The 23,441-nt window shown below is 51.8% G+C and overlaps 9 protein-coding genes across 9 annotated transcripts; 6 read left to right on the top strand and 3 right to left on the bottom strand.

Moving 5' to 3' along the window:
• Positions 1 to 2,382: 2,382 nt before the first annotated feature.
• On the top strand, positions 2,383 to 2,938 carry AKAW2_11391A (DUF1748 domain-containing protein; the record flags this gene model as incomplete). Its single annotated transcript, XM_041683870.1, has 4 exons — positions 2,383 to 2,385; positions 2,488 to 2,527; positions 2,608 to 2,650; positions 2,803 to 2,938. 4 exons carry the CDS (start codon positions 2,383 to 2,385, stop codon positions 2,936 to 2,938), a joined length of 222 nt encoding a protein of 73 aa, XP_041538111.1.
• Positions 2,939 to 3,824: 886 nt separating this feature from the next.
• AKAW2_11390S (F-box protein) lies at positions 3,825 to 5,198 on the bottom strand (the record flags this gene model as incomplete). The annotated part of the gene is made up of 2 exons (XM_041683869.1): positions 3,825 to 3,946; positions 4,004 to 5,198. The coding sequence occupies 2 exons, from the start codon at positions 5,196 to 5,198 to the stop codon at positions 3,825 to 3,827; spliced, it is 1,317 nt and encodes a 438-aa protein (XP_041538110.1).
• Positions 5,199 to 6,199: 1,001 nt separating this feature from the next.
• On the top strand, positions 6,200 to 8,557 carry AKAW2_11389A (uncharacterized protein; the record flags this gene model as incomplete). Its single annotated transcript, XM_041683867.1, has 1 exon — positions 6,200 to 8,557. One exon carries the CDS (start codon positions 6,200 to 6,202, stop codon positions 8,555 to 8,557), a length of 2,358 nt encoding a protein of 785 aa, XP_041538109.1.
• A 1,485-nt stretch (positions 8,558 to 10,042) lies between these two features.
• On the bottom strand, positions 10,043 to 10,405 carry AKAW2_11388S (uncharacterized protein; the record flags this gene model as incomplete). Its single annotated transcript, XM_041683866.1, has 1 exon — positions 10,043 to 10,405. The coding sequence occupies one exon, from the start codon at positions 10,403 to 10,405 to the stop codon at positions 10,043 to 10,045; it is 363 nt and encodes a 120-aa protein (XP_041538108.1).
• Positions 10,406 to 10,932: 527 nt separating this feature from the next.
• AKAW2_11387A (uncharacterized protein) lies at positions 10,933 to 12,864 on the top strand (the record flags this gene model as incomplete). Its single annotated transcript, XM_041683865.1, has 1 exon — positions 10,933 to 12,864. The coding sequence occupies one exon, from the start codon at positions 10,933 to 10,935 to the stop codon at positions 12,862 to 12,864; it is 1,932 nt and encodes a 643-aa protein (XP_041538107.1).
• A 1,145-nt stretch (positions 12,865 to 14,009) lies between these two features.
• On the top strand, positions 14,010 to 14,800 carry AKAW2_11386A (DJ-1/PfpI family protein; the record flags this gene model as incomplete). Its single annotated transcript, XM_041683864.1, has 2 exons — positions 14,010 to 14,016; positions 14,088 to 14,800. The coding sequence occupies 2 exons, from the start codon at positions 14,010 to 14,012 to the stop codon at positions 14,798 to 14,800; spliced, it is 720 nt and encodes a 239-aa protein (XP_041538106.1).
• Positions 14,801 to 15,064: 264 nt separating this feature from the next.
• On the bottom strand, positions 15,065 to 16,802 carry AKAW2_11385S (uncharacterized protein; the record flags this gene model as incomplete). Its single annotated transcript, XM_041683863.1, has 3 exons — positions 15,065 to 16,464; positions 16,517 to 16,683; positions 16,765 to 16,802. The coding sequence occupies 3 exons, from the start codon at positions 16,800 to 16,802 to the stop codon at positions 15,065 to 15,067; spliced, it is 1,605 nt and encodes a 534-aa protein (XP_041538105.1).
• Positions 16,803 to 17,355: 553 nt separating this feature from the next.
• On the top strand, positions 17,356 to 17,868 carry AKAW2_11384A (mitochondrial 37S ribosomal protein uS8m; the record flags this gene model as incomplete). Its single annotated transcript, XM_041683862.1, has 1 exon — positions 17,356 to 17,868. One exon carries the CDS (start codon positions 17,356 to 17,358, stop codon positions 17,866 to 17,868), a length of 513 nt encoding a protein of 170 aa, XP_041538104.1.
• A 3,249-nt stretch (positions 17,869 to 21,117) lies between these two features.
• Positions 21,118 to 22,380, top strand: AKAW2_11383A (uncharacterized protein; the record flags this gene model as incomplete). Its single annotated transcript, XM_041683861.1, has 3 exons — positions 21,118 to 21,245; positions 21,317 to 21,385; positions 21,471 to 22,380. 3 exons carry the CDS (start codon positions 21,118 to 21,120, stop codon positions 22,378 to 22,380), a joined length of 1,107 nt encoding a protein of 368 aa, XP_041538103.1.
• Between the last annotated feature and the right edge of the window lie 1,061 nt (positions 22,381 to 23,441).

Below are 23,441 nucleotides of genomic sequence, written 5' to 3'. Positions count from 1 at the left end.
TGGAAGATGGAAGAGAGAATGGAGAGAGAAAGAAGAAGAGGAAAGAGGAGAAGAGGGAGAGATAATAGGGAAGGAAAAGACGGGGCCGGTGAGCGAGAGAAGAGAGAGATGGTGGACTAGAGGAGGGGTGCCCGGGAAGGAAAAATGTTGGCGGCGGTGATTGGCTGGATCGGCCCTTTTTGGTGGGATTCCTGCTTTGGGACACTTTTTTCTGTCGGTCGGTTCCCCGCGGGTTGAGAGAGCAGAGCAATCAGTACTCCGTACTTAGTTTAGTTGTGCCTCCTGCTACGGAGTAGTTACAATCACACTTCTCATCGCCTACCTAATTCCCATTATTAATGACTTTTTCCCTGCCCGGCACTATCGCTGGGTATCAAAACTCAATATTTTGCTTTCGTGATCCACCTTTCACTGCTTTTGCTTCTATTCTTTCACTTTGATCGGTAGATACACCCCTGCTGCCTCTGTCCGCGCTTTTCACTGGTCAGCCAAGGGTTTCCGCCCAGCGATCAGCAGCAGCTTTTTGTCCACTTCATCCTCAGGCACCTGCTTCCGCGCATCTCAGGCATTCATACGCCGCATGCAATATTAATTGGTTGGGAAGATCCAGAAGCAATTCAAGCCCAAGCCACAATCTGGCAGATACACCCACACAACATTCCCCTACTATCTATCTATCTATCTACTACTAACTTTGTGGAAAGTAGAAATCTGGCAGGACCACATGATCCCCTTCCTCACTGTCCAGTTGACCCCACATGGTCGCGGATCCATCCTCTCCTAGCGAGGTGGATTTGATGTCTTTGTTGGTGCTGATTTTTCTCTCCCTCCTCGCCAAAAAAAAAAAGCCCATTTTCCCCATTCCCTTCGCAAGAACTATTTCCCTGACTCCATCGGAATCCATAAGGCTGAATTTTGCTCTGCTCGGATGGACCCAGTTGCCATTTATGGAGAAGCTGTCTCTTCTTTTTACCTGGTCGTATGTGGGTAAGCAATTTTACTTAAGGTAGGAAATAATTTACTCGGAGGTTATCTCTTCCTGTTGGAGGTTCTTAACTCCGAAGGTGTGCCGATTCCTCTATTTTGTCTTGGAGATAGATGGTTAGGTTAGGATGGGAGATAGTAGTAGCAGCAGCAGCTGAACCACATATATCCGAACTGAAGCTTGGTAGTTTATCTTGGCCTATTATGCTCAATATAATTATGTAAGTCGGTCATATGAAACATTCATGGGTTGTTGCATCGAGACATTCAAATTTTCTGTGATTGGACACCTTAAAGGCAGACAGCAAGTAGTAAAAGGTATTCACTACCAACATCACTCATACCCTCACTACCACGCGCACAAGTACCTTCTACATACAAAGTACATGAATTACGAATCCCGATCTACACCTACCTACTACTTAGCACCTGATTCTATCACCATAACCACCCTCCCGACTCAGCCCCCGGTGAATGAATTGCTATGGATAATCTGCAATATGCATGCTAGGCCATTCCACTCCGTAACTACAAAGCCCGCCGTCGGCTCGGCACACTTCCTCTTACAAGGATAACTATACTTAGCACAGATACATACTTAATGTGATATTAGTCTGCAGAGCCAAGCCCCGGTTATCTTCACTCATTCCCCTTCTCAGTAGTGTTTCATCCTGCATCCACCCGCTCAGCTACTATTCGCAAAGTACTGCCGACTTGGCGGTGATGTGATTGCGTACTCTCTACGGAGTAGTTTTGTTTGGTTTTGTTTAGATTGGTTTCGGACTTCGGAGAATGAATGAATGCATGCTGATCTACTTTAGCATTGATGTTTGTTTGCTCAGATTTGCTTTTTGGGTTGAGTTGGCTTGGTTGTTGGGATAGGATACTGAATGGGAGGGTGGGTAGTATTTATAATCCATCCTATCTCTAGGTTCATTCCGGAGTACGTAGTACGTACTATTTATGAAGTGGGAGAATACTCCATACTTAAGTAGTAGGTAGATAGGCAGACACTGCCCCTCCATACTTTACCCTCTACTATGAGCAGCAGTAACAACAGTGGTCGCTCGGCTCGGCTAGACAACTTACTAACCAGCTAGCTACACACCAGCCACTCCCTCAAACCCAGCCACCCAATTGACCCATGACCACCAACCCAGCCTCGCTCACCGCCTCGCACCAAATCAGTCGCCCACGTCATGTGAAAGCCACGTGAACTGGATGACTTCCTCCGTGGGGTGACCTGATACCTACCTACCTATCTTTGTTTTTTTTTCTCTATTGCTCACTCACAAAGAACAATCCCACGGTCATAACCTTCACTATTCCTATTGATACAATCCGTTGCTGCGAAGCACTCAACCTGTCAGATCATCATCCCCAAATCTTCCTGTCACCATGGTATGTCACGTACCCAAACTCGACCGGACCGGATATGGATGGATAGGGAAGAATAAGAAATAGGATGGGATGGGATATGCTAATATTCATGGGTGCATTCAGCTCGGACGTCTCAGCCACTACGCATTCGATGCGGTTCTTAGTACGTACACCCTTATCCTATCTTCTCTTGTTGATTAAGTTGGGGTTTGGATTTGAAAGCTGACCTATTTCGCAATCTAGTCTCTGCCTTCCTGGCTGGCGTGAAGCGCTCGACTGGATTAACGTAAATTCTACACCTCATTTTCTCATTGTCTTTTTTCGATCACTGCACTATCTTATCCACCCTATTTGTGACGGCCAGTAAGCTAATCAGTTCATCCCGCGCACATCCCCCAAACCCTGGGGGGCATCGCGTGGGGTCTTTCACAGCCCCAGTCTCAACTCCGACAAAATCACCGATAACAAGGACTTCAAGAAGTGGATCGATAACTACCTGGGTGTTGGCGAGTGGGTGATGGATCAGTCTGTGGCTGTGTTGGGGTCCACGAGCTACTTCGAGCGCAAGCGGTAGATTTATCACTGCCACTGATACTTCTTAATTACCGATCGCGTCGCTTTTCCTGAGTCGGAGTCGCCGGTCGGCTTACGAATGGATTGGTTGGATCCCTGGTGGGTTGGGCATCTATGTGTGATATGCCTGGGTTGGGCGAGTACACTACTATGCGAGGCTGGGGGTTTCTGGCTGAAGGAGAGATTGCGATATAAGGCAAGAAAGGGATTAAAGGGTATGGACCCCGTCGCGGTTGAGGGTATGGCTGCGATGGGTCGTTGCTCATGATTGATGATGGCATTTCGGCTCGTGTTCGAGTAGCGCAAGTCATGGCGTTGGGTATTTTGCGTTGACTGTATACCTTGATCCATGCTCCAATGGCAGCTCCCTTTGGAACATTTGCATCTCTTCTCGATATGCCTGTTTGTACATAGGTTCCCTGTTGAGGGATAACTCATCTGTATCTCTGTTCTCCGCTGTTTAGCTAACAACGGCCATGTTGTGACCGGACTACCCATCCAGGTTGCTTCCGGTATTTTCTTATCCACCAGTACAGTCACCGTGTGCAGGTCACTGACTAGCCTTGGAGTTATACAAGAGTATCCATTCCAGGAGTCCGGTTCATTTCAATGTGGTAACCTCCGCAGGACCCGCCCTTGGACCGCGAGTGTGGTCTCGCAATAACAGATGCGCCCAGAGTGAAAGACTGATGGTCCATGCAAGCCTGTGTGGGTCTATTATAGCACGAAAGTGCTCGCTAACATGATTACCGTCAAGGGCGTCCACGCATGTAAAAGCCTAATCGCCAAAAACAAAGAGCCAGGGTATGTTCTGGAAGCACCGTAGGGTATGGAATGAGTGACGTGATTCGTTCAATCGTAACTTTTGTACTATGTAAGTATCGAACCTATGTCCGGAGTAATTCGTCGATGTCCAGACGACGGTAATAGGAGATATGGCCCATGGTTTCCCAATAGTGTGCTACGCACTCTGACGAAATCAGAATAAGTTGGGATGAGATGAACGTATCTAAAAGGAATATTAGCATGCATAGCGAAAAGCTGGGCATTTTCAGATCGGACTTACCATCTCTGAAACCGAGGCCCGCTACATGACCTTTGCTCCGTACTATACGTGCTCCCTGGAAGAGAGCTTCCTCCGCAAGGCGGACAAATCCTCCAGGGCCAACGTCATCTGCTGAGAAAGATATTTCGCCGCGAGGGACGTTAGGGTCTCCAGTGAGCTTGATGGCCTCAAGGCTGCATCGCTCTTCTCCGTGATCATGTTGTAGGAAAAGCAGAAATTCGCATCCATGTGCCGAGTAGTCTCCAACCCAGATGCCTTGGTATGGTTTCTTGTCTGTAGGCGTATACAGCTCGGGGTCAAGTGTAGCATAAGTCGACAGCGTCTCGCTCCGCCCAGCGGTGAAGATAGGCATACCCAATCGGAAGTGTGCCCATCTTCTAATTCGAAACGCATGCTCGGAAATTTTGTCCAGCTGTGGAGGGTGGTGTTCCCACTCCGGATCAACTTCACGATAGACGCGGTGTTTAGTTGGAATGGTTTTAGGAGGCCATTGTCGGTTCGCCACAACATCAGAAGTCATTCGGGCGGAGCAGAGCGAAAATGAGTTGAAGACATGCTGCGTCTCGAGAGGCATAGGCATGCGTGTTTCACCGCGCAAATATAACGGCCGACCTTCGTGATGGTTTTTCAGGAGCAAGACTGGATCATCTAACCAAAGACTAACTTTAGGATTGAACGTTTGGATTATAACATCTGGATTCCAGTCCCAGAGTTGGAACTGGTGCGAACGACGTTCTGCGATGACCCGGTAAGCCTCTATGACACCCCGTCGGTGATCGTAACGGGCGAGGATCAAATTTCCCGTGTGCTCGGTGTCCGCAAACCAGATCTTGTTGCGAGGAATGAACCAACAGGGATGATGGGCGATGTAGAGACTGCGAAAGGAGTCAAAGACACCTGTTGTGTGTATGGGTTCGGGAAGATTGGAGTTGATGATATTGGCCCATAAAAGTTCGTTGGTCGCATGCTCAGCGAAAGTGCGGCAGGTAGATGACAGGCGAGCGAGATCTTGAGCCGATAGAAAAGACAATATATGCTGGACTAGCTCGGGAGGAAGGTCTAAAAATGAAGCGTTGGTTTCTCGGGGATTGTTGGAAGTTGTTTCCGATAAAGACGCCTGGGGATCGCCGTCCATCTCCACGGGTGCCTGTTTCCGTTCCTCCCAGGCCGGCTGATTGACAAGCGCAGCAGCCATCACGAGTCTCTTGGATGGAGTGAAAGCCGAGAAGCCAAGGGTGACAGGCGCAGCAGCAGATGATCTGCCAGATAGCGCTCGGAATAATTGAGTTGGTAGTGAGCACAAGAGCAGGGGAGATAAAGTAGTCAAGGAAACAAATGGTTGACGATCTGCATACTAAGTTAGCTTCCAGTGGATTAGCGAGGGGAAGGCAAGTCCAGCTGGCCGCCCGCATGACATCACCCTTGCAGCCGCCCCGATCACCTCATCAACGGAGCTGTCCAGCCAGATGTCTAGGTAAAGAGCGGTGCATCCCTGCGAACATTGTACGAAGCATGGGATGGCCAGTATTGAATGGCGTTACTGGGAGATCATTCATTTGGCCACAGCAGTTCGCCGGGGACTTCCAAGTTGTCGTGGTGGGCCGCCGGCAGTAAGAGAAGTTGAGTTGAGGGGGAAAACGTCAATTTGGTGCTCGTCACGGGGATGGGCGATAAGATACGGAAACAATGTCTTTTATTGGCTAGTCACACAACAGATACAATACGCCTTGTCTTTCCCCTATCAATACTACATACAAGGCAGGCATTTTCCAGGTGCCTCAATAACAAACTTGTCTTAATCACGATTTGTAATAACAAAGCAAAACACAGCGCCTGAAACGCAAGGCAGCCGGGGCAGTCAGGTGACCGGCGCAAGGGTGGGTTTGTTTACGCGGTCCCAATCGGGCAATGGCCCTGTCCTTCAACGCGTCAGGAAGGCACGATGGGCCCTTGCCTAATCGGGAAAAATCACAATACTCCAGTCCCGTGGTGATTGCCGTCAACTGTTGTTCCGTACTACCATCATCATTACTACTACTCTATATATCTATTGGTTTGGTCTACGGCCCTATAACATCATTATTGTCTTAGCCAAGTGTCACTTAAGCCTTTTTGTTTTTCCAGGCAAAACAAATCAGGGGCTGAGAATATCGTGCGACAATTGACTCACCCCAGTCGGACCAGTACACAATCGCCATGGACACGAGACAGGCAAAACGAAAGAGACAAAGCAGCTCTTCATCTGGTCAACGGCCCCAAGAGCCTCAAGAGCCTCCCACGCCAGTCTCGATTCGAAGGACTCGTCGCACCGAGTACCATATTACCTCCGCCACCTCTTGCAATACCCCTCATCAGAGTAAGAAGGTTCGCTTCTCAGACCCAGGTCCCGGGCGGCAACATGGTTCTGCCCACTCGACCGGCCTCACTCCGGCCATGTTGCGTTCTTCCTTCGAAGAACGCGCAGAAGATGATCCCTTGATTCGGAGCCCAAGCCGTCGCCAGCGACGGCGCTCAACCCCTCTTCCGCGGTCTCGCCGCAGTATGGGTGCTTTCGATGCTGCCAGTACAGCCTCCTCAGAGCATGTAGTGCAGTTTACGCCGCTGCGACAACTTCTAGACGCGCGCACGAAACGACGAATCCGGCGGATAGGCCTAAGTGATGAGATCAACCATCTAGAGCGCGAGAAGAGAGAATCCGCCCAGTACGAGAAGACGCTTCAAACACTACTTCGCGAACGAGATTCGTTGAAGAATGAGTTGGATTCGGTCAAACGAAATCAAGACGTATCCAAGAGTATAGCATCTAGCGAAGAAACCACTTGGCTGTCGCCACAATCCATGATCGAACAGGTGTCGTCCGAGAATATCCGATTAAGGGAACAGCTTTCTTTCCCTTCTCCGGGTGCCACAACAGACCATGATACTATCAGCAACTCGGAGGGAGAAACAATGGTGATTAATGAGAGCGCATGGGATTGTGATACAATGCTTATATCAAACTCGCCGGATATTCGAGGCGTAGATGCCCGGGTATCAGTGCCTGATAACATCTCGCTTCTGAGCCAAGGACATGCGAATACCGATGCGTCGACTCAGGCATCCATACCTGATTACAGGCAGGAGGCAGAGATTATTGCGCTTTCAGCCGATCTCGCAGCTGCCAGGAAGGAAAAGCGTGACTTGTTTGACGCTTGTCGCGCCCGTGTCGCTTCGTTTAGTGGTACTGCAATTGAAGGTCTCCTTCGCCAGTCCTCTCCGCCGCCAGACTTCTTGGATCAAGTTCTGCCTACCTTGGCCCAGACACTGCGGCGTGCTTCTGATGCCGCCCAAGCACTAGACAACGTTACAGAAGAGTTGTCGGGTCTCGGATTTCCTGGGAACAACGCTGAGGAAATCATCTCTACGATGCGCGATCAATTTCGCGCCGCGCGCCTTCAACTCGAACGCGCAGTTCCTGGCGAGACCGCCAACGCTAGTCTCAGTGATGGCAAAGCAACTCTTGGTGCTTTGGTAAAGCGGGTTGAGATACTCGTCAAGAGCCTTGGGGGCGAGCAGGAACGACTGGAAGGCTCCGTAGGCCGGGAGAACGCACTTCGGGGTCAATTCGATACCCTGTTGGCTCGATATGAGGGAGCATCGAAGAAGATTCATGACTTGGAAGAGTCTATTGCCTCCTCCGCTGGAGACATGCTTCACACACGAATGCGTATGCAGGAGCTTGAATGCGAAGGAAAGGAACAAGCCGTCAGCATTCAGCGGTTGAATGCAGCCCTCGACAAGTACCACGAGGAAGTCAAGGGACTAGAGGCCCTAGTAACTGAACTGGAGGATGATAAGGCGAAGAACAACGAGTCACACAAACAGGAAGTGGACGAACTACAGCAACAGCTGGAAGAGCAGGCCCGTTCCCTTCGTACTGCCGAATCAACCGTTGCGGAGCGGGAAACTCGCATCCGGGAATTAGAGGAGGCCCTTGAACAAAATCGCACCAGTGTGCGTGACCTCACAGCTAGAATTGAGTCGCTCGAAGCTGAGCGCCAGCAAACGATACAGGATCTGGAGCAAGAAGCAACGGAGCAGCAACAGCGCCTTGAACAAGAAGTGGGGTCGATGAATGTACTCGTCTCGGAGCTCAACACGTCACTAGAGGAAGCCAAATCAGATGTTGACCGACTTCGCCGGAGTAACACTGGCCTGGAGGAGCAGCTGCGCCTCGAAGTTGAAGCAAGGGACAGCCTGCTGGATAAATGGGCTGCAGAGCAAGCGCGGTCATTTGCTATCATGAAGGAAACCGTCAATAGCGAACGACGGAAAGCCAGAGTTCGCACTGCGAACTGGGAGCTCCGTTCGGATGAGATCCAATCATCAGATGGTCTGAATATCGAGCCCATCACACCGGTCAGTATGACAAGATTTGTCGACGTGGAAGCTGGCCGGGGGAAACATCGTAAGCGACTAGACAGTGGGGTAGGGATACTCACCGACGACCTGGAAGATGCAGATGCTGGTATCATGCCAGAGTCGTTGCCTTCTGATCCCGCTGAGTTGCTGTAGTGCGTTTAGTATATGAGAAACATTGGACGTTGTTCGCTATGCATGAAAAAGTCTGCAATATATTTTGGTTAGCTATGCATGTTATTGGGATAGTCTGCTAAGTCATGTACATCAAGCCTTGGACATAATGAAATGATTTGATAGTTGTCTGTTGTGCTCCTGTAACTAGTAGCGAACGAGGGCAGTAGTGTTGCACGGCGCACGACTCAGCCAGGTGTGGGAGAGCTCATCAGGTCAACTTTCATCAACGCCAATAACATCTCACCCTTAAAAGGGCGCTGGATTTGTGACAGATCCAAGACATTGTTAACCAACACTTGCTTGCATATAAGCAGATGCTACAAGTACATGTGGTACCATAACACCTGGATCAGTTGCCTTTGACCTTGCACTAAGTAGCAAAATACATATGGCAGATACTACCTGGTGGTGCCGACGAGGCAAGTTCGCATGATGATACGTCTTTACGTAAAATGATCAAGCTCCCCAGGATGCAACAACTCCCTTGGTTCGAGACATGCTCACATTCTTGACTGTCATCCGCATACTTTATCCAAACGAACTGGCTTGACAGACGCCTGTAGCCCAGCGTGTCAGTCACGCGCAGTGGAGGCCTACCTGCAATAACTACATCTTTAGCTTGAGCCTGGACCTCAGTGGTCAAAGTCCTTGCTTAATTTCTATCTATCGATGATTATATTTCCGGTTATCAGTGCATCTAGTGGGAAATGGGCAATGGTAACAGCGGTCTGACGGCCAGCTTTGGGGCGTTTCCATGGTTGAGTCGGACTCCCCTGCGTTATAAGGTTCATCCCGCGGGTGGGGGCGCTTTGATCTTCTTACTGAAGTCTGGCACAGCTTCCCCGTCTCCCCTTGTTTGCGTCAGGGCAAGGCCCTGCGGAAACCCTTTTCTTACTCTGTACACAATACTACAATCAATTGATTGTTCATATTGCTGACGACAAGGGAGACAACCGTGCCATGGGGGACTGCAGTCAGCAGGCGGGGGGGACCACAAGCTGGGACTACTGCCATGTGTCATGTCCGAGGGAAAGGGAGAGAGAGTGTGAGTGAGTGAGGAGGTCAGTGCATCTGAACCCACCGGGGTAATTAAAGGAAAGCACTAACAGCATCCTTTGATTATTCCATGAATGCTCTAGAAGGACTAGAATGGCACTAGAGGGAAATTGGTCGCCGTTAGCATCCTCGCGTCCATCCCTGATCCACCAGGGGTTTCCTAGGGGAATGCGTCATCCAGGAACCTGTCCACGAACACGGCAACAACTATCTCTACACAGTAATATTTACTACACCAACCACTTGTCGGCTGACGGGGATGATGAAACTGGATTTTGCCACCAGAAGGGATGCAAGATGGGGGGGGGGGCGCCAGCATGTGAACTAAGGTTTGGGACAATCGGGATGCACGATCAAGGTTTCGCTAAACTTGTGTCGCAACTTGCAAGGAACTGCAAGCTGGCCTTTTTAGGGGCGTGGGGGGAAAGGGAGACGATCGGGGGGAGGTGCAGGAGATTGCAGGAAATGTCCCGGCCAGTCGGGGCTCCATGGTGACCATGACAAACAGTCAATTGAATTGATGCTGCTGTGATGAGAATGATAGTATACGTAGTACGAGGCATGGGTTTCAGCTGGTATGAGGACTGTTTCATCCCACCTCAGCAATAGGATCATCACTAGCACCGCATCAGTATTGACTGTGTATGAACTTTGCAAGGAGTTGGTGCCGATTATTCCGTCGATCGCAAAAGAAAGGACGAGAGTCATTCCCTGGGGGAGGTCAATAGTGCCGGAGACTATCAGGTCAAGGGGGGGTGAGGTGGGAAGCATCCACCAAAAGGAAGAGAGGGATTATTAGGTATTCTGGGTGGTGATTATTCAATAATACGTAAGGCCATCCAGGCAGAGACCGACGAGAAAGCGAATCTGAGACGGAGCGCCATCAACTTGAAGCCGCGGATCCGACCCCTGAACCCGCTGCCTCAGGCGTCGGGGCCTCGTTGCTTTCTCTCTCTCTCCACTTTCCTCTCTTTAGTTGGAAGTGTCTCTCTTTCTTCCTCTTCCTCCTCCTCCTCCTCTTTTTCTTCTCTTTCTTTTCTCTCTTCTCACCTACTCTTCCTCATCCCCCCCACCATTCATTCATTCATTCTATTCACAGCTTCCTCACTCCAATTCCCTCTTTGTCCACCATGGTTGTGTCCACCGCGGTTACATTGTCTCACCTGCATTGACTTTGTTTCCCCCCACTACCGAACCACTGTTTGCCTCCCGCGTGTTGTTAACAGATTGGGTCTACTGTTTATCTCACGTCACCCCCGTCCCTCCTCTTTCTGGGACGCGTTCATTCATCCTTGTGAATGCCCTCCGATTCCTTCGCTTCATCCGTGCGAAGCGCTGAATCTCCTCTTCGCATCTCCACCTCCGTCGATTCTTTGACCAACCCCTCGAGCTCCGATTCTCCCCTCCCCAGTCCCATCCGTCACGATCAATACCCTCTACTGACCTCCCGCTTCCGCCACTTGTCGCCCAAACGAGCCGCCATCATGAACGAGACAGGCGGCCATCCTGGTGTGCGCAACCTTCTCGCTAGGTTCGAGAACAACCAGAACAACACTACTTCCCCTCCCTCCCGCGGTCGATCTCCCGCTGGCTCCGAGCATTCCGCAACTGCCAGACCCTTGTCCAAGGTGCGCGCTAGCTTCATCGCTGTCGATGGAGCCACCCAGCCGAACCCTGTCGCAGGGCTTCGCAGCGTGAGTGGTCGCAGCGATAGCCCTGCTGCTCCCTCTCGGGTCAGGAGCTTCAATTCGGAGGATTTCGAGGGTGGCTTGAGAAGTCCGTTGTCTGTGTCACCAACCAGCAACGGCTTCCCTCAGAAGATCACCGAACAGCCCGTTGCGGCCTCGGACACATCGCAGAATGATGTGTCTGAGAAAGTTGAGCCTGCCCCGGTAGAGCCCGAAAAGCCCTCAGAAGAGGTCATCGAGGAGACCCCTGCACCTGCTGCTCCTCCTGCTGCTACGCCAGCCCCAGCTTCTCCTATTAAGGCCAGCAAGGTCTCCACCCCTAAGCCGACGCCGACCAAGACAGTCACAAAGCGACCATCCACTATCCAGGTGGGAAAGACGGCACCCAAGCCTGCTTCCAAGTCGCCAGCGCAACCCCGTACCCCCACCTCTCCCGCCAAAACCGAGGACAAGACTACTCGGACTACACGGGCGGTCCGGCCGACGGCGACGAAGACTGCGACCCTCGAAGCCCCCAAGGTCGCACACAAGCCGAGCCGGACATCCCTGAACACTGCGACGAAGCCCGTCACCAAGCCTGCACGGCCCTCTGTGCCTGCTCGCGACCTGACGAAGCCGACAGCCTCGACCGCATCTCGCACCACCAAAGCGGCCGCCAACCCCACTCGCCCGGCTTCGACAACGGCGTCGACTTCGTCTACCGCCAAGAAGACCACCACGTCTACTCTGACCCGCAAGCCGTCCACTCTGAAGAGCTCGACCACTGCAACCCAGAAGCGCGCGATCACTCCGACCGCTTCCACCGCGCGCAAGCCGTCGTCTCGTACCTCCCCTCCTAGCGGAAGCGAACGCCCTCATTCCCGTGTGAGCAACACGAGTTCCAGACCGGTTGACGAGGGATTCCTGGCTCGCATGATGCGCCCCACAGCTAGCTCTGCTAGTAAGACGCACGACAAGGTTGAGGTCAAGAGCCCTCCGCGGGCCACCAAGCCGGCCCGGGCGCCTAGACGAGTTCCCTCTAAGCTGGATACCCGCACGTCCCGTCCGACCAAGGTCGAGCAAGGCAAGCCGCTGGAGAAGCCTGCGCCTGAGGCGAAGGCCGAGCAGCCGGTCGAGGTCGTTTCTGAGGCCCCTGCTGTCCCAGAGAAGCCTGTTGAGGTTGTCGAGGAAGCTCCCGCGCAGGAGCCTGTGCTGGAACCCGTTCAGGAGCCCGTTGAGACCTCCGTCGAGCCTGAAGCTGAAGCTGCCGCTCCCGTCGCCGAGGCTGCCCCTGAAGTCGATGCTACCGAGGTTGCTGAAGCCGCTGAGGAACAAGCTACCGACCTCCCTGCGGTTGCTGAGACTGAGCCCGTTGCTGAGGCCACCGTGCCGGCGGAAGAGCCAGCCATTGAGGTGCCCGAGACTAAGGAGGTCACTGAGCCCGAAGCTCCTGCTAAGGAAGCTACTGAGGCTTCTACTGAGGTTGTCGCCGAGGCTCCTGAGGTTGTCGAGGCCCAGTCGGGCGAGGTTGATGTTGACATGGGCAAGCTCTCTCTCAACTGACTCTCTGCGGAGCACTTGACCAGTTAAAATGAATTCTTCTCTTCTCGTTTCTTTCTCGTGACATATCTTTTTATACCCTTGATAATCGTGATGCGACCAAGTACATATGCTTGTCTCCACGTGTTCTTGATATTGATTTTATTGTTGGGCTTTACCCTTCTTCTCTGCTTCTTGGCTTCTCTGTCTTCCATTTTGGTCTCGGGTTATCTTTCGGGATCTTGGTGTGGAAAGCCCCTTGTTGACAGTCGAACAAGACCGACGACGTGCATGTCGGAGCATTGCAGGTGGAGTTGATTCGGATGTGATCTTAGCGATGTGTACGGAGTACTGCATCTTGCATAGTACTGGGTCCTCTGGCATATTCTTATCCTTGATTATTTTATGCTTTGGTGTAAATTATTGGTATTCAGTAAATGATAGTTTGTTAATCTTATCATAACATGGCAGTACACACAGCAACATTTCCTACTTACATAATGGATCTTCGTGATCAAGCCAACAGCTAAGTAGAACACAGCTACAGCCTGCAGCATTGTTCTAGACCACGACAGCGTCTACCTTGGGAGAACCACGAGCACATATTTACTAATAATGCGCTCGACTGCATGTCACGCCCTACACAGTACAGCAGTATGATCCTTCGCCCATGAAAGGATTCTTCCTTCTCTCCACCTCAAATTACTGATTCTAATTATATTGACTCCGAATCCAATTCCATTCGATCCGATTTAAAATCAACTTACCATGTGATAGATAGCATCATCACCAGACCACAGGGAGATAGTCAGCTCACGAAGCGGATTCCAAGCCGTACGTGCACACAGTAAATAAACTGGGCATCCGGTGAATAAATATGCTCAATACTGCTCTACTAACTGCTGAGGTCAGATTCGTTGCTGTGATTCACGGAACAGAATAGCACGTGCCTGTACCTGTTTATTCTAGATTGGATTAGTTCCTGGCAGTACTTTGTTCCTTCTATAGTAGGTAATTATAACAGCAATAGAAATAGTGAGCACTGGAGTATTAAAGGCGTCATCTGCCCTCTTCATAACTCACTCGTCTGATCCTATCTCATAACTACTATCCACATCACCACCCCATAACCATCTCTCCGATCTCAACTACTACACTATCACCCCACTATGACAGGTACATCCCCCCCCCTCCCCCGCTCCCCCTCCACATCCCAATTACCATTGACGTTAACACCACCACCCCAGACTCTCCCACCACCACAACAACTACATCACCACCACCACCACCACCACGCCTCCGCATCGGCGTCCTCCTCTTCCCGGGCTTCCAAGCCCTCGACGTCTTCGGTCCCCTCGACGTCCTCAACGTCCTCTCCTGGTCCACCAACACCAACACCCCAGATACCCTCCCCTCCCCAACTCCACCCATATCCCTAACCCTCCTCTCCACCACCCTCACCCCCATATCCACCCTCCCCCCCTCCCTCCCCAACGCCCTCTCCCAATCCATCCTCCCAACAGCAACCCTCACCTCCTCTCCGCCGCTCGACGTCCTCCTCATCCCCGGAGGCTGGGGCACTCGCGCCCCGCTCCCCGAACACATCGAGTACATACGCTCCGTCTACCCGTCCCTCAAGTACCTGTTGACTGTGTGTACGGGGGGGAAGTTAGCTGCGAGGGCGGGAGTGCTGGATGGGAAGAGGGCTACGACGAATAAGAATGATTGGGAGAGTGTGGTCAGGGATGCTCCCCGCGTGGAGTGGGTGAGGGAGGCGAGGTGGGTGGTTGATAAGTCTGCTGGGGTAGAGGTGTGGAGTTCGGCTGGTGTGAGTGCCGGTGTGGATTTGATGTTTGCGTGGGTGGAGAGTATTTGGGGGGAGGAGGTTGCGGGGAGGGTTGAGAGGGTGTTGGAGTTTAGAAGGTGGAGGGAGGGGGGGAGGGATCCTTTTGTTTGTTAAGGGGTTAGAGGAGTGATTGATATTGTTTATTGAATGTTTAAGGGGCGGTGGTGGTGGTGGATAGGGATGTTCTCCCTGGGGTGTCGTATGTTATGGATTGATGTGTTGATGAAGAATGTGAACGTAAATGTGTATGGAATGGAATTAATCGCTGTTGAATCAAACGTGTGAACCAAAGGATACTATGTAGAAGCATTTCAACGCCAGTATAAATGATTCCCACAAACCATCATGCCATAACAAGACGTAAAAGAAATGAGGCGATTACAACTTCTTCTCCAACTTCTTCAAGAACCGATTCACCCCGTGCTCCACCTTATACGCACTCTTCACAAAATACTGCGGCCGATGCGGATCCCCCGGCTTGACCATCGCCTCCTTGGCATACTTCTGATGCGGGGAGATCGACTCCTGCGCCGTCGGCTGATACAATTGATTGTGAACATTGTACTCGTTCCCTGACACCGTGGCGCTGCGTTTGGGCCCCTGCTGTTCATACGAGAAGGTCGAATATCCGCCTAGCGACAACTGCATTGGCGGGGTAGATGTCGACGATGAGTCGGTTGACGTTCTGTATATGCCGGGAGTCGGTCCCGCTCCTGCTCCGCCTCCGCCTCCGCCGTAGAGGTGCGCATTGGGGTCGGTGGGAGGCGGGGCGAAGGACATGCGTTGCTGCTGCTGCTGCTGCTGCTGTGGTGGTGGCCCTGGGAGTGACTGATTTGTGCCGATTGGATGGCTGAGGCTCTCGCCTGATAGGAACGAGGCAGAGTAGGAGGGCAGACCTGGGCTAGGCATGGAAGGTGGGAATGAGGAGAGGCCAGCACTCGGAGGTCCAGGGGGCACGTAGTTCCCAGGCATGCTGTAGGGCGGGGCGGGCCCTGGTGGAGGTGGAGGGGCGGATAGACCTCTTGTTGCTGATGGTGCTGTTGCTGTGGCGGCTACCCCCGGAGGCATTTGGGAGGACTGAGGATAAGCAAGACCGTTGTCGACAGCTGCAGCTGCCGCAAGGCCGGTTCCTGTCTCTGCGTCCTCTGGGGGAGGGGTTTTCTCTCGGTGTCTGATAGGCTCTGGCGCCGGGGGTGCAGCGGGATTGTAGGGTAGAGGGGCGGGAGTTGGTTCCGGCGGAGTAGCATCCTGTTGTTCGCTGGCTACAGAATGAATTCCAGGCATGACTGGCTGGGCAGTTGTCGCTAAGCCGCCTAGTGGAGGGGGAGGAGGGAGGTTGCTCGGTGGTGTGATGGCTTGGTAGCTAGGCACGGGGTTAGACACAACCTCGGCTTGAGAATTGCGAGTCTGTCCATTCTGGTAGCCAGGATCGGTGATGGCTACGTTTTCCAGCTGCTGCACAACAGAACTGACGGTGCTTTGTGGTGGAGGGGGGAAGGGATGTCGGTCTGTCTCGATTTGTGACTGCGAGAGATGACGCTCCACCAGATCTAGGAACTGATTGACGTCCTCCGTCGTCCAGAAGTATATGTCTAGAGTGTGCAGGCGGAATAGGGCCGGTGAATCGTTACCAGGCAGTTGCCATTCGCTTGAAATGGCGCCCGGTGGCGGCGGAAATGCCGGTTGGCCTTGGGGTGGACTCGGCACCTGTCCGTCCACGGTCACAGTGCAGAGAGTCGGGAATTTAGTCGAATGTCGGAGGTGGATGTTGTCCAGAGCTACAGGCGTTTAGCAATGAGCCAGCATAATGACTGAGGTACTACTACTAACCGCCATTGAAAGCATCCTGCTCCGGAGTCCCCGGGTTGTTTGCGACCTCAATCCTGATCTTTTGCAGAGCGCTGTTGAGATATAGATATAGATAGCAGCCCTTATCAAACCGGTGATGGACGGGCTTCGGACATGGCGCTGCAAAGTAATAGTGAATATCCGCAAAGCTACACGGCGGTTAGCAAGCACCAGGCAACAAGATGTGATACAGCTACTGCAGCTGAGATCTGCGGGGTAGCGCTACTCACACAGTTAGTATACGCTCTTCACCCGATAACGGCGGCATAATGGGCGATCAACGTCGATAAGGCCACCAGGGCGTGTTGAAGAAGAGAAGAAAAGAAGATGAATTCCGCACGAAGCGGGAATTGGGGGGAGACGACAGCGCCATGATTTATACCTGGACAAGAGGGGAATTCACACCGGCCTGTAAGATGCAGCGATGCAGCGTGATGCAGAAGCCCGGCGGCTACAGAGCGGCTGAGAGAGCTTCTGGCCGCTGATTCGCTGCCGCCGGAGATGTCACAAGAAATATTCGTGCCTGAGGCAGTAAACCTTTTCGGCGCCGCGTTTATGTTCCTCCGAAAATTTCATCTGAGCTTCCGCATCATCGGAGATTGTCTGCCAGCGGGACCTCAAATCCGACCATTGCTGCTGCTGTTCTAGATTGAATCGATAGAGATTCGAGTGACCTTCAATTAATCCTCTCCGCCCACCGCAACAGGTACATCCAACCCTCCACCAGCTCCAGTTGCCGCGCAAGTTTGCTCACTCCGACCCAGTCACTTTATCCCCGTCCTCCGCACACCACAGGCCCCCGGGCCAAACCTCTTTTCAAGATGTCTCTCGTCAACCTCGCCCACGTCTGCTCGCACCTGAACAATGCCTGCAAAGCCCGTCTCGGCCTCACCTCCATCCCCAACTCCAAGCTCCACCTGAAACTCGCCCTCGCGCTCCAAAACGATGGCTACCTCTCCTCCGTCGTCCGCGGAGGCCCGACTCCTCCCCCTGTACACCCTATCCTCGGCAACCCGAACCCAATCGATGAGGTCGAAGGCATCGAGCCCGTGACTCAAAGTAACGTCGCTACCCGACGACTCTGGCTTGGTCTGAAGTACTGGCAGAGCGAGCCCGTGCTGGGCAAGTTGAGCATGGTTAGCAAGCCGACACGACGAGTGACGATCGATGTGGCTGGTCTGCGTCGGGTGATTCGCGGTGAGCGGGATAACACTGTTGAGGGTATTCGCTCGCCTGGTGAGAGCTTGTATATCTCTACGGACCGGGGTATCTTGGAAGCTAGAGAATGTGTGGAGAAGAAGCTGGGTGGTTTGGTCTTGTGCCGTATTCGCTAAGGACTTTACATCGAGAGGGAAGGATGATAGATGGATTACTTTTGATTCTTGTGGTTTTGCATTTATAGCGGAGTTTGGTCAGTCGCGCTGTGTCTCATCCCATGCTTTGTATGTTTTATGTCGCGACTTTGGGATGGATACCTTGTATAGTAACTAGGTGACTTCATGTACGATTTACCATTTTGAAGGCCTGTTTTTCTTATCTTTTGTGCTGGCTGCTAGTGATGATGGCTTGGTTGGGGCCGATGGTCATTGTAGGTGTTGGTTCTAGCTGCTCGTGATGTTCATCTTGCTCTGGTCTTTGTTTACTGAGACCGCCTAGCTATGGTTCAACGAACCTCAGGGACAGCCAAGCAACAGGTTTAGAGCTCGGTGAATGACTCGGGAAGACATTCTCGTATCCAGGCAGGGTTTCGTGCACATCCACAAGGATCAACCCCTCTACTACTACGATGCTCTCAACAAGTTGCAGCAGGCCAGGTCATCTATCGACATACAGAACTACCCGGTAGTGTCCGATGGCTTACTGCTCCGCCTGTGAGCACCTTGAAATCAGAGTGCTTGAATGATCATGGCATGCTGCTGCAGCTCTACACCGACCTGCCTGATCCAGTAGATTCTGCTGCTTGCATCTAGCAGTGTCTGCTGACAATATCCTGTTATCCATGTGCATGTGAGCTCCTTCCCATGGATCCATTTTGTGGCGGTTGTCTCGCTTTGACCGTTCATCGAAATAGTGCACCGGTTTATGAAGCTGCCTTACACATGGCTCAGCTGTCGTGGCGGCGCTGATATAAGCAACAGGTTCGCCATGCAATATTGGCGAGTACGGAATATTTTCTTCCTGTTAGAACTAGAGTCCCCGTTGAGTAGCCGATACAATAGTAGTTCTCAGTTTATACTTTCCCGTTGGTGCATGGACTCTGCTGCCATTGCCAACACCTCACCGTGCAATGGGAGGATGTCAGACCTTCTAACGTTAGTCATAGAATTTGGACCAAGTCTGATGCGCAGTGCGTCTGGATTGAGCCAGCGATGTTATCTCCGGGCTGTCCGGATACTGACTTGAGATCACCATGACCCATTAATCTATCGTCGATGTACCAACGAGATAGGTAGCAGGAATGCTAGTCAGGACGAAGGGGGCATGGTCTGGTGGGATTGTGAAACCACGGTGGGTAGGGCAGGACACCCCAGGCGTTTGTGTCTGCCGAGATAATATCGGGTGAGCTTCAAAGCAATATCAGACGCCACGAATCATCCACACTCTTTACTCGGGAGGTTACCTCAGCGACTTTCCGTTGGGTCGCAATGATGTACGCCATACGCAACCCGGCAATGTCTCACAGCTTGTGCTGGTTCAATCTAATCGAGTAATCGGTTTGATCCATGAGAGAAGACCGTGGTTGCTTCGTCTTCTGGATTCTTCTTGTCCAAGGTTTCCCTTTATTTGCCTCGGCACATTGTTTGCTCAGATGGGGTCATTTAGGGTATCCAGAATATAGGCAAATAGCCAAGGATCCCCTTAATAGATCGGGGTGGTAAGTTTCCCTATTCATGATCTATCATTAGTTCGATTGCCGTTTGCACGTCAGTGACCTCGTACGAAGAAGTAGTTTCATCAAGTCAGCGTCGGGAAAGGAGTATTGGCTGACACGGACGCCCTGAGTTTGGGCGACAAAACATGCAGCTGTGTGTGCCCAACTCATCGAGGAGCAGTGACGTTTCAGGCCGGGAACCTGAAGCTCCCCGCCCTGTGGATTCTCGACTTTAGGCCGCCATCCGTCCTTGACCGTGGTGTGTGTGTGTGCTCCCGATCCACTCCACAATTTATACACCAAATCTCTGTGGTTGTTGACTTGAACTGGGTCCTTCCCTCCAGCATAGGCAGCTGTAGAGCAAATGCGAGAAGCGCATCCTCGACAGTGGGGGTGGATCCGTAGATAGACAAGGGCTAGATATCTACCAGTTGGAGTTTGAGATGGACTGGACAAGCGCCAGACTATGGTTCGGTTCAGCAGCACCATGGAGTACAACGATATGCGCATAGCCAAAAGAACGATCTGGAGTGGAGTAAGAATTAATGACGGTAGATGCGGTAGCAAAGTCCCGATGGGGAAAGGAAGATCGGGTCTATTTTGGCCCTCGACCGGTGGACTCAGGCACCCAGGCCAGTCCCCGCCGTCCGCCCCGTGATTCGCAGTTTGCTTCTCTTTCCCACTGCAACCTCCGCTTCATCATCGGCCTTGGTCTTGTTCTCCTTCTTCGTCCCTGTCCACAATTGGATCCCAAATCAAGGCCCAGTCGATGTGGGTGGAGAGCATGGGACCATTGACACGGTGCCCAGTAACTTTATTCCCTTTAACTTCCCCCCTCCCAAAGAAAAAAACAAAAGCCCCTTACCCGCAATGTTCCATCAGCAAATGGACTGACTGGCAATTGGGCCAAGGCCGTGAATAATAGTAGGTAATGTTCTCGTCCTTATGCCCAGCGGACGCATGTTCCCTGCCGAGTCCTGCGGTTGCTGCCCAAAACCCTATGCAGCACCGGATCCTTCGACTCCTCATTTCCTGTCCTGACATGCGCGGTTGAGGGCAAGATCAACATACAGGAGTTGGCTATGTCCCGCTGGTGGAGTCTCGCTGTGATTTACTGCCGGGTCCATCCATGGCTATGTACCCCAGTATGCCTGGTGCAGCTCCACTGATTGCACGGAAGACTGGCAGGGCGTCTAGCTCCGGGAGTTATTGTCTGGCTGCTGCGCCGGCGGACTTCCTTATTGCTCTTCATCGTCCCTTGTTCTCCCGGACGTCTCTGGCTCAATCGATCCCCCTCAACCCTGTCGGCGAGGCACGGTGGAGACCTGGCTCGATTGGCCCTGGAAGCAAGATGGATTCGTTGTTTTCCGTATAGTACGAGGTATCTTCCGGCACGCGCTTGCTCCCTGACAGAGCGGAGCCCGGCCTTGAGCAATCCAGTCCTATTGCCACTGACAGTGGAGTTCTTCATATTTCTTCCAGCTTGCCATATCTCACGCGGCCTTTGAAATTAAAAGCTTATCTGGTGCCGTGGGCCGTCTGCCCTCTTATTTTATTTTATTTTTTCCCACATTATCTGCTACTTTGCTATAATAAAACGCCCCATTCTACTCGCTGTCAGGCACCATTCTGAAAGGTCTGGACTGAACAGGCTGAGGTTGCCTCGCCATTGTGTATACCCGTTCATTCTTCTATATAAATCATCAGCCTCATGTCCACGGTCCTTTCACCCTCATTGATCGCAATGTCTTCAGGTCTCAGTTATTTCTCACGAGCATCCGGGAGCAGCGGCTCCTGCACACATTCCATCAGCAGTGATGATTCGTGGTCTCGCCACAGGTTAGCCCCAATGCAATATTCTCCTTAATTTGTTCCTGGTGATGTTATCGGGGGAAGCTCACCTTGTACAGTGGCATCATGCCCCAACAACCGTCCGTATACGGGACTTCGGGCGAGGCGCCCGTGATCTATCATCCAAGGTACCTTGTCACTATCTTGTATCGACTTTGCTTCCTTTCTTTGCAGAATCTGTCATACTGAGACTCTCATGTCACTCATCCTTAGCGCTAGAAGGTTCTCCCCTCCGCATATTGAGCGTGGACCCATAGATACTCAGGCTCCTGTCAAGCCCAACAAACCAGTTTCGTCGGAATTTGCTATGCCATACAGCGGACTTCCAGTGACCTCACATGCACTGGGAACCATTCCCGTGTCTGCAGGAGGTGCCTTGCCACGCCCCACAGCTCTGTACCCAGAGTGGGACCACCCTGCTCGCCTCCCAGCGGAGTCACTTAGGCGTGATTACGACCTAGTCAGACCCTACGAAACGTCGGAGTACCTGATTGAAAGAAATAGTCGACGCGCAACGGAGAAGCCTAAAGGCGCTACTCGGTATCACTCGCAGAGACGGCCATCTAATCGTGACGAGTTCGACGGACCCCATCAGTTGCTAGACCCACCGTCACCGCGGGTCATAGCAGCCCAAGGGAGGGATTTGCCTCATCTACCTACTAATCTAGATGTCTCAGAGCAAGATCAAATCCTCTCGTCAGTAAACGACCGACTGTCACAGTGTGCCTTTGACTTTGTTGCAAAGTATCAATTTCCGATTCCACTGGAACCGGACAAGAGACCGGTGAGAGTTCCTTCTGACCGCGAGTGGACCGAGTGGGTATATCTCCTGAAGAGACTGGCGACCAAGCGTCGTATCCCAGCCCGGGTGTTGTATAATGGCCAGATCAAGCAATTAGTGACCGTGCTGGAGAATTCCCTGGAGATGAGACATGCCGCCAAGCATCAATCCCGGCCCATCAAGGATGATCGGAATGTTCTTCAGCTTATCTCAGCTGGCACTCAGGTGGCCAAGATCCTCAAGGATGCCAATGCCATGGAATTCCTTGACCGCCTCTATCTTGATACAGAAAAACGCATCCATGATCGACGCAGCCGTCGCGTCAAATTTGCCAGCCCATGAACTAGGTTAATTGCCAGCCTTTGCCTAAATTATGATGATGATGATTTGAGTTATGGCCACACGATCCTGCCTTCCCATGGACCAAGTGCAGACCGCCATGCTCCTGTTTTTGTGGTTTACCCCTCCGCACCTCTGGACGGTTGTTCCCAGGAAGGAGACTTCCCAAGGAGAACAAACACAGTGCCCGTGGAAAATCCGGATTACCCGTCCATTGTTTAAGCGGAACTGCGGACCTTTAACTTACCCTTACGGATGGATTGACTTTGTCCAAGCGTCCCACATATGGCCCCTGGATATGGATTCCCCAGTACTGCCGGATTGGCCGATTCGATGATCTCAGGCCATGACCGGCCGAGATTTTAAACAAGTTTGGTTCAATAGATCCCCTTTGATTGGACGATGATGAAGTATGCCATGGTGATATTAGGGCTTCTTTTATGCCGTTATGGAGGTTTCTCGTGTGTTCCTCGGGTTTATTTGTCTCTTTTTATATGTTGTCTGGATTTCCATGATCAGATTACCTTTCGGGCTTAGATTATACTTTTGGTGCCGTTATATGCTTTTGAACCTTATGCCTTGGTTTGGGTTGAGGATTTGTCTATTCATTATGTTTCTCCTTCAATATCATGTTGTACAGCCCATTTTGGCTGATCCGGGTGGCTTTTTGTTTTTTGCACTGCGGTCAACTTCCGTTGATCTAGAGGTTACATGGCTGTTGAATTGTCATGTTTATTGCATTCTGTTGGCAGTTCAGGCGGAACACTTATATGAAACTCTGCGCTGGCTCAGTGCTTGGTCCATTTTTGAATTGTCCACTAGCACTGATAAAGCGTTGTCAGCAGCCAGACTTTGTGTCTTTCTCAGGGACATATACAAATACTTTTTGGACTCTACGAAGCGGGAATACAGTGTTATTTTCACACTAAAGAGCCATACGAGCGTTTGCTGGAGGAAGATGAGGTGGAAATACATGGGGCCACACTTGGGAAAAATTCACGCAGAATTAATAGTCTGTCATGCGCCCTTCTCTGTCCGGACATGAAAAATCGGCCAAGATTGGC

This window comes from Aspergillus luchuensis, chromosome 1, assembly GCF_016861625.1.
Source record: "Aspergillus luchuensis IFO 4308 DNA, chromosome 1, nearly complete sequence".
Lineage (NCBI taxonomy): Eukaryota > Fungi > Ascomycota > Eurotiomycetes > Eurotiales > Aspergillaceae > Aspergillus > Aspergillus luchuensis.
Note: the sequence above shows the minus strand (reverse complement) of the source record. Positions and strands in the feature narration are given on the sequence as shown.